The 9,731-nt window shown below is 38.4% G+C and overlaps 1 protein-coding gene across 8 annotated transcripts in view; it reads left to right on the top strand.

Moving 5' to 3' along the window:
• The first annotated feature begins 394 nt into the window (after window positions 1–394).
• PROSER1 (proline and serine rich 1) overlaps window positions 395–9,731 on the top strand; it is a 28,642-nt gene continuing 19,305 nt past the window's right edge. For 4 of the 8 annotated variants that reach the window (XM_077974393.1, XM_077974391.1, XM_077974392.1 and 1 more), the window contains exons 1-5: window positions 395–1,086; window positions 4,076–4,141; window positions 6,543–6,611; window positions 7,678–7,747; window positions 8,815–8,909. In XM_077974393.1, coding sequence (XP_077830519.1) covers window positions 8,818–8,909 — 92 coding nt within the window. In that variant the 5' untranslated portion in view covers window positions 395–1,086; window positions 4,076–4,141; window positions 6,543–6,611; window positions 7,678–7,747; window positions 8,815–8,817. The remainder of the gene's footprint in view (window positions 1,087–4,075; window positions 4,142–6,542; window positions 6,612–7,677; window positions 7,748–8,814; window positions 8,910–9,731) is intronic. The other 4 variants (XM_015120959.3, XM_077974388.1, XM_001087439.5 and 1 more) reach the window with 1 other exon arrangement.

Genomic DNA, 9,731 nt, shown 5'->3' with positions numbered 1-9,731 from the left:
CGCCTTTTATTCTTTTTAATTCAGACGGCAAAATCAAAAGGTCGCACACTCAAACACGAGGTATGGTGGGGATAACATTCAAAATAATGACAGCTAGGCTTCGGGAAGGATTTTTGCCACATCCTATTCCTACCATCCAGGCATCCGCTATGGATGCCTATGTTCCCACACCAGGACCCCACCTCTGGCTTTCAGGAAAGAGGGGCCCAAGCTGGCGGCGCAGTGTTGAGTTTACTTGGGCGCGACTGGCTTTATAGTAGGTCCCCATGAGCTGGTGGGGGCTGTAGGGGTAACCAGGCAGGGCGCCTGGCGCTGCTGGGGCTGCGTTTTTCCGGAGTCCCCCTATGCGAGGCCGTGCCCCTCTTCGCCCGGCTCCCGGTGCTCTCCAGCCGCCGGCCCGCTCCCGGAAGCCGCAGGAGCTGGTAACAAAGAGCCTGCCGGCCCGCCTGCTGCCAGGGCCGAGGTACCCAGGAGTCGAGCGCAGCGGCTGGGGATGAGCGCGAGCCGGACCATGCGTCCGGGTTCGCGGCGGTGAGGGTCGCGGCCGGCGGCCGAGGCGCAGGTGCGGGTCGAGAGACCGGCGCCTCCCTCCCCGCCGCCCGTGGACTCCGAGTGCAGGTGTTTCTGCTCTGCCGGCCGCTCCACCTGGGCAAGCGGCTTCAAGAGCTACCTGTGGCTGCACCTGGCCCTCAGCTGCAGGGAAACGGCACTCAGCCCCGCCGCGGAGCCCGGGTTTTTCTGCAGAACTCAGGGGACCTGGCTCTTGCCCGAGGTGCCCTGAAGCATTGTGTGAATAAGCTGGGGAAGCCTGACTGGAGTGTTTTTTCTTTTTAATAAAAAAAGTTTTTCTGAATCTCAGTTTTTAGAATTTTTTTTTTTGCGAAGTTTGCAATACTCTCTACCTCTTCGCATCCTCTCTTGCTCGTGGAGTCTTTTTCCTCCTCAGCTATAAATATTTTTACTATCGGCGGAGCTGACCAGGGATGAACGTCTTGTAATTGCAAGTATAACTGTTAAAACCACGTCGGGGTAGTAGTCAAGATGGATAAAAAGTCCTTTGAAATGGTGCTGGATGAAATTAGAAAGGTAATTACACTCGATTCCAGGAATTATTTTATGAGATGAATTCTCGTGGTTTAGACTCTCTTTGAGGTACTGTGTGCAGATTGTGCAGCATGAGGATCCTAGGATTGCCAAATTGGTTTGAATTCTCACGTGTAATGGAGGAGTTTGTATCTTGATACGTTTCCAATACAGATAGAAATTAAGTTACGTTAACGCCGAATTTTAGACTCAGCGCAGTGTCGTGGGAATGATACTCAGACGGCCCTCCGTTCCAAAGCCTGCTTTACAAATCCTTAATAGCTCTGTACTTTGGGGCAAGTGGCTTAGTATTTTTGAGTTTATTGCCTCATCTTTCAGTAACACACGAGTGACTGAAAACTAGAGGTAATACGCAGAAAGTTTCTTTTATGGTAGTTATTATGATGGGGTTTTCAAATCTAAGCATAAGGTAGAGTGTATTTGTTGCGTTGGCCATGCAAAATTCGTGTCCTCATGTTAAGTGTGGCATTAAGTTTAGAGTCACGTTCTTAGGAACTGGCCGTCAATAACTTGAGGTTCAAATTTTTTTCTCCCGCTTTCCAATTTTTTGCTGCTTTTTGAGGCTGTTGTGTGGATCCCATCTCCCAGAGTGAACCAGACAGCAATAATTCTGGAAGGTAGTCTTGAGCCTAACAATATCTCAAGCACAAAAATACCGAAAAGTTACTTATTTTAAAATGTAAGGACTTGGTGCACCATTGTTACATCAACACACGGTGCTTTCCTTCGGCCTTCCGGGCAATTATTCTTCCTCACCTGCATACCTTTACGACCCTTGACTGAAACGGAAGAAATTGTTCCCAGGTGGTCTGGGGCTTATTTCAGTTTACAAAGGTGTTATTAAAATTGTCTCTGGTCTTGCACTTTTACTTTGGTTTTATACAGCTTTTTTCTTTTTTCAAACTGACGTGTTTGAGTTTTCATATTTGATAATACTGAACGTTCTTTTTTGAACAAATTCTGCTTTTGCAAATCCAATGTGTCCAATTAATTTTTGAAACAAAATGTTGGTTTGCTAACTATATGCCTAGGAATTTGTCGGAATTTGTTCGTGAGCTGATTTTTAATTACTTTTCATGAGAAAATAATTGGTGAGTCCAAGTAGACCGGCAGATTTTTACTTTTGGAAGATACAGGGTCTCAGTGTGCATATTCTCTTCCTAGTGTCATTAAAATGTCACAGTAAATTCTAAAGAGGGGAATGGGGAAATTTTCCAGATATGAAAGTCCTGTTCACATGAGATGGCAGCTTAAGTCTATATTTCTGGTCAGCAGTTAAAACATGTCTTCTGCTGGCTTTGCGGAATGATTAGATACATCAGCGTTGTCATGGTCTATTAAAATGGAATAAACTATTGGCGTATCTAAATATGAGCATTACTATTGATTTTTTTAAAAATTGCTCTTTGTAAATGTAAGTCAGTTTAAACCAGGTCATCCCTTGAGTATCACAGTGAGTTTATATAATAGATAATACTGGTTGTCATTACTGTCATTTGAAACTAGTGGCATTTAAGAAGCCACTAGCTAGAAGAACTGGGAAAGGGAGTAGAAAGGGGGAAAAAGCAATGCTTAATTGATTACTCAAAAAGGAGGGAGTAATGCTATTACTTAGTGAGCACTTACTTTGTGAGCCTGTTTTTAAGCACTTCTCCAGTCATGATTTATTTTGATTCTCTTTACAATCCACGAGGTGTAGGCACTGTACTTCTTACTTAAAGCTGGCGGCCTACTCTCTGTGAGGTTAACTAGTCAGCTCAAGACTCCCCAGGTGGGAAGTTGGGGGCAGTGGCCGTATTCAAACTATGCTTGCAGAGCACCATGCTGCCCTGCCTGGGTTTACAGCTGGGTCTCTCAGGCATTGATGGAAGAATTGAGATATGACTTGGCATCAGTACAATCCAAGACCTTGTTCAGAAACTTGTATTTGACTGTGTCCGATTATTATATTGATAGTAAAACTCCTAGGAGTACATTATTTAGAATGCCTTTTTCTCCCTTTTCAGTGAATATTGAACTACTGAGCACCCAGGATACTTCAGCTGACTGGTCATAATACTTTTTCCTAGCAGAATGATATATGTGAAAAATATGATTATAATTATTTTGTAGTACAAGCAAAGGGATTCGTTCATTTTTAATGATTAGTGGCTACCGACTTAAGACAGCTGTTTCCATCGCTAAGATGAGCAGATAGCTGCAAGGGGAGCCTATGTGATTTAGTGGGCTCTAGATAGTGCTGCATCAAAGCCACCAACTTCTCCCTCACCCACTGACAGATTCCATAAAGGAAAGGAACCATCACTTATTGATTACCTATTACGTGTCACATCTAATGTCTGCTATTATAGTTTTCATGGTAACTCTTTGGGGTTAGTGAATGGTGTTCCCTGTATGAGTGAGGAAACTCAAAGGGAATTCAAATACCTCTCAAAGTCTACACTGCCAGTTTAGTGGCAGGCACAGACTTAGAATTCAGGGCTTCTTGCATTCTTATATCCCTGTAGAAATACTGAGAGCCTCAACTAGACCTTGTCTTATTCTTCCTGTCACTTAGCACATAGATATTCAATAATTGATGAATAACAACATCTGATATGTTTAATCTTAAAAATGACAATGTGATTGGATTTGGAGTGTTTTGAAACTCTTTAATTACGTATTTAGGAATTCTAAATGTAACGCGTACTAATGTTGAATCATGTCTATTAGAATTGTATTCCCTTTCCTTGTAGAAGCGGGTAGGGAAGCCCAGCAGATCTTCCTGCTTGCTCAGTGTGTCCCTCACAGTAGGGAACCTGGAAAGGTGGAAGGAAGGGCCTCTCACCACAGTGACCTTAGTTCCTCTGCATGACAGGGCTGAAGTAGACCTGCCCCTGTTGAGTTGCTTAGGCAGTTTTGATAGATACTTATTACCGTGCTGTTTACGTATATTAATGCTGTTTTACTGTGTGTGTGTGTTTTTTTTTAGGCTGTTTTGACAGAATACAAATTAAAAGCAATTGAATATGTGCATGGATACTTTTCTAGTGAACAGGTATTCCTCATTATTTGTTTAAACAAAGCCTTCTTTTTATACCAATGTTCTGGTTAATGTCTGTCTGCTGGCCGAATTCAGAATTGCTTTTACCTTTTTGCTGTATTTATTCAGGAACTCGAGAAGCTCCCAGTTTTGGCAGAAAACTTCACAGAATTTATAATTCAGGGACTAAGCACCTCTCCACTTTCACCCCAATTCCTATTTTAAAATGATTTTAAATATAGGGTCTTAAAGCAATTCAAAGCGTTTATGGTTCTGGGCACAATATCAAAGATTTAGAAAGTTGTAATGGTAAATTTACCCAAATTTTTATAGTTATATGTAAGACAATTACAAAATTCATCATGTAATATAAAAGAAAATGTGAACAAATAATGAAATGTTTTTATATGAAGCCACTAGATAAAAATTTCAACAGTAAGAAAAATACACAGTGTTATTAATAAATAGTTGCTGTAACTGCCGGAATATTAACATTTTAAGCATGATGGTTTAGTGAAAACTTCATTCCACCTTAGGGGCAGTTTGCTAATTAAAATAAATGTGTGTCACACACACAAGGGGGCATGTTTCTGAGGGATAGTTAGAAAATTCTTGATAGGGAAATCAGGTATAAATATTAATAAGAATGTCTGGAGAACAGCTCGGGGAAAGGATGGACAATAAATTACATATTGAGTTAATAAATGCTCCAATTGAGTTAGTAAATGGTCCAACTTTTCATTGGTTTCTCAAGAACTTCAAAACTTGAAAGCATGAATGACCTTAAGCCTGTAGAAGTTCTGCCCACTAAATTCTCAAAAGCTACTTTATGATTTGCATTTATGGTCTTTATGTCAGTTTTTCAGCTTTCCCATTGCTTTACAAAGTTACTTTATGATCTTAAAAATTTAAATGTTTTGGCCAGGCACGGTGGCTCACACCTGTAGTCCCAGCACTTTGGGAGGCCGAGGCAGGCGGATCTCTTGAAGTCAGGAGTTCAAGACCAGACTGGTCAACATGGTGAAACCCCATCTCTACAAAAATACCAAAATGAGCCGGGCATGATGACTGGTGCCTATAATCGAGAATCACTTGAACCCGGGAGGCAGAGCTTGCAGTGTGCCAAAACCGCACCCTTGCGTTCCAGCCTGGGTGACAGAGCAAAACTCTGTCTCAAAAAAAAAAAAATTTAAATGTTTTAAAAAGATTTATAATTTCTTACAGCTAATAGCATTTTTTTCTTGTGTGTATGTGATGTACCACCCCGAGTGATGTTTCCACTTTGCTAAAGTCATTGCAAAGTTTATTAAGCCTACTTTCTAAATGAGCTTATTGTATTAAAGATTTTTCTTTGTATCTTAGATGTGGTGGCTTGTAAAATTTTATGGTTGGTAAAATACAGCATTTATTAGATATTAAGAACATTATTCCCATCAAAGTTTGAAGGACTTATACTTTTATCAAATTAACTGGAAAGTATACATAATACTTACTTGCTATATATGTCTCTCTTTATAAGGAGTAAAAAAAAAATTTTTTTTTAAGCATATTTTCAGGAACTGTCTTCTTGTATCACTTTTTTCCCCCTTTGGAATGTCTTTGGAGGCAGTGAAACAGGGTGGTGGTGATCATGCTGAGACCTCAGTGTCCTGATCTTTATGCCCTGTGCTCACCTCTTATTGGCTATCTCATAATGCTTCCCTCATTTGTTTGAAATTCTTAGGTGGTAGTGGGAGCTGGTCTGAGCTGCACAGTCTGAGCTCTCAAATGATGTATCATTTAGGGGCTGCTGGAGTAATTCATGTTGATTCTTGACATTTTTAAGGGACTAGATTTATGATTTGAGTTTATGCCCTCCAGATTCAAGTTAAAAGACCTAGGACTAAAGTTAGTGGACCTACACTAAAACATACCACTGTGCCCTTGTGAATGCTCTTCTCCCCTCACATTGAAAAGTTTTCCATTCACAGTCCATCTTTATATTCCTAAGCCGACATTTGATCTCTGTCTAGTACTTTGAACCATCCTTTTCTTATTAGGATACTTTGTTTTTTCTGTATTGTATATTTTTCTTTCTTTCTAGACCAGTGCTGTCTAGTAGAACTTTTTGTGATGGTAGAAATGTTCTCTCCTGCAGTGTGCATTATTGTAATTATCAGCCTCACGTAGCTCTTGAGCACTTGAAATGTGGCTTGTGTCACTAAGGAACTGAATTTTTAAATTTTATTTGATTGTAAGTGATTTAAGGTTATGTAACCGCATGTCGCTATTCTATTAGCACAGTTTTCAGACTTTAATGCCACCTGTATCACCTGGGCCTGGGCTGCACACGTTGAATTATAATGTCAAGTACTGAAATAAATCTTATAGAAATGTTTGCAAACATGCTGTCATTAGAGCTGTTCTTTGTTTTCAGGTGGTTGATTTGCTGAGATATTTTTCCTGGGCCGAGCCCCAGTTGAAGGCAATGAAAGCATTACAGCATGTAAGTAACTTATTTTTTCCTTTAGAACGTAGAATTTAAGTATTTTTAATTCTCCCAGTTGTCTATAGTTGATTTCAGTTGTAATTTATTTGCATTAGAAAAGCAAACTCTAAGCGTTATTGTACTTTGATTGAAAATAGCTATGTTAAAAAATTAACATTTTCCAAACTGTACATTTGGATTGTATGCCACAGTGTCCTGATTGGCAAGTTAGAGGAAAACTTCACCGGCAAGCAAAATATGGGATTTGAATTCTTAATGGTTTTTTGCACTTCTGTTTTTTTAATATCTATCTTCACCATCTTTCTGTTTAGTCTTAGAAAAGTTAGTACTGTCCAAATAAATTTTCAGTGATGATGGAAATTTTTATATCAGCACTGTCCATTATGGTAGCCACTTGAATGTGCCTCATCTGAGGAACTATATTTAATTTTATTTCATTGTAATTAGTTCAAATAGGTACATGTGCTTAGTGGCTACTATATTGGATAGCACAGCTCTAGAACCTAGGTCAGCAGGAGCATCTAGATCACACAGGAGTATCTGCCTGTGTAGGAAGATTTTTGAAGCAATATCAGGCCTGGGTATCTTCAGTGAAATCGATTTACAGATCCTTGACTTTCTAAACTGATGAGCCTAGGAAAGTATCTGGGTCTGTTAGTGCTACTTTGTGACCTCCTCTTTAATATTTGCTTTTTTACTGCTTTACTAAAGAAAGAGTTTCCGCTCCTGTTCTCTGGGGGTGAAGATGTTTCTCCAGGTTCCAAAAGGACAGTGCTTTGCTCTTGAGAGGGAGAGCAAATCAAAGAGGCTCTATAAGAAATACTGATAAGGGGCTCAGGGTGGTGGCCAAGCCTGTAATCCCAGCACTTTGGGAGGCTGAAGGAGGAGGATCGCTTGAGGCCAGGAGTTCTAGACCAGCCTGGGCAACATAGCGAGACCCTGTCTCTACAAAAATATAAAAACTTTAAATTAGCTGGGTGTGGTGGTATGCTCCTGTAGTCCTAATTACCCAGGAGGCTGAGGGAGGGGGAATATTGATGAGGGCTTTGCTTTATTTTATCAGGACAACAAACTCATGACAAAACTCTGAGGCCTGCTTGCCTGTCTCCCTGCCTTAGACTTAAAATTCAGAGGTGAGAAGGGTATCACAGGGACAACTCAATACACTTACTTGAATTAAATTAAGTCTGACCTTTTCTAACAAAGTCAGTCTGATTTGATTGTTTTCTCACTGAAGACTGATTTCACCAATTAGTTTACATGGTAAATATTTCCATAAATTAAATGAGCTAAATTAGTAGTTTCAAAGTTCTTACAGATATATAAATGTATTTAAGAAAATCGACCTTTTATGAGTATTTAAACTTCTGATAAAATTGTTAGGTATCAATTTAAAAATATGCAAAGGGGCATATAGTTTTATCAATTCTTCTGGTAGTGCATAAATAATAGTATGTGAAAACCACTGTTCCAAATTTAAGGAACTCTTGGATATTGATTCTAGCCAGTCTTACTTCTTATGTTGATGTTGCTTTTAATTTTCCTTCACTGTTAACATAAATCTCCAAATTGGCCACATCTTCTGGATGTTCTTCAAAAATAAAGGTACCCTAGTCAAATAATCATGTAACTTTCCACACAATCTTTTTGCATCACAATGCACATTATATTAAAATAAGACTTAAAGTTCTGCAGTAGAGAAACCTGTTTAACCCAGCTTTTCCCCTACCTTATGTGGCTAGTGTAACCTTTTTTTGAAATACGTTTAACACCATGGAATCACTGATCTGTGGCATACTTAGCCCCCTGAGGAGCATAATAATGTTTTTCTAACCTTTGAAAAATTTAATCTCTCATATGTATGAGTATAACCTTTTTATATAACCTTTCTGAGGAAAGTAATACTTCTAATTTTTTTAATTATGTAAGTGAACACATCGAGAAATGTGGATTAAAAAGAGCTTGTAGGAGAACTTAGATCTTCATTAGATATTTAGCTGAAATGGTTACATTGATAGAATATGAGTATAATTCATTTATTTTTAGAACTTTCTTTTGAGTAAGTGGTTTTCACCTAAAATGTGATATATTTTATCTAAAATGTTTATATTAAGAGCATTTAACTATACTTCCAGAAAAAGGTAATTTCTGGCATGAAAATTTCACGTGTTAAAAATAAAATTATTTTTTATATTAACAGAAAATGGTGGCTGTCCAGCCGACAGAAGTGGTCAATATACTCAACTGTTTCACTTTCAGTAAAGACAAACTAGTTGCTCTTGAACTGTTAGCCTCGTAAGTATTTCTTTTTCTTTTTACTTCATTGGGAAAAAATGTGGAAGCCTTTTAAGTGTCTAAGTAGTGTGTGTTAATGTGTCAAAATTCTGGTGGTAAAAGGAACTCTAACAAAATACAGTCAGAAGCATAGGGATACATTCTGATTTCCTCATGAGAAAAAGTATCTAGTGTACTTATTACACACATGGTTATAACTTATAAAACGAAGGGGCTTAACAAGATTGTTTGATTTGATTTTTTGTATTTCAGTTATTTGCTTTGCCTTCCTACTCTGAAAAGACAGGAATTTAAGAATTAGAGATTCTTTCACTTACTGACACAATAATTTTTTTTTTTTTTTTTTTGGCAAAGTGCTTATTTTTTCTGAGCCTTATTTGCCTCACTTGTAAAAATAAGACTCTTACCCACTTAATAGGGTAATGAACTCTAAATATCAGAAAGTCTGTGAAAGCACCTACCACAGCATTTGACAGATGACCGTAATGAATGTAAGCTCAAAAAGACAAGGAAAGAACCTACTCCTTTGCGTAACTGAAGAGTGGATAAGTTATTTATTTGTAACACATACATTTTTAAGTCCTTTTTATATTCATAGGTGTCCATGAAAGCACAAAATTAAAATAAAGCACAAGATAAAACTTTATACATTTAGCATAAAATGACTCTTATGCATTTTGCACGTGGGTGGTTTCTCTTGCCATAGCTCTCCTATCACTGAAGAGAGTATATTTTGAAAAAACTCAAAATAGTGATTTTTATTTACAGTATTACTGTTTTACTTTTCAGTAATCAGATAAACCTGTTATTATATTTATATGT

This window comes from Macaca mulatta, chromosome 17 (genome assembly GCF_049350105.2).
Source record: "Macaca mulatta isolate MMU2019108-1 chromosome 17, T2T-MMU8v2.0, whole genome shotgun sequence".
NCBI lineage: Eukaryota > Metazoa > Chordata > Mammalia > Primates > Cercopithecidae > Macaca > Macaca mulatta.
This window is presented reverse-complemented; position numbering and strand designations above follow the sequence as displayed.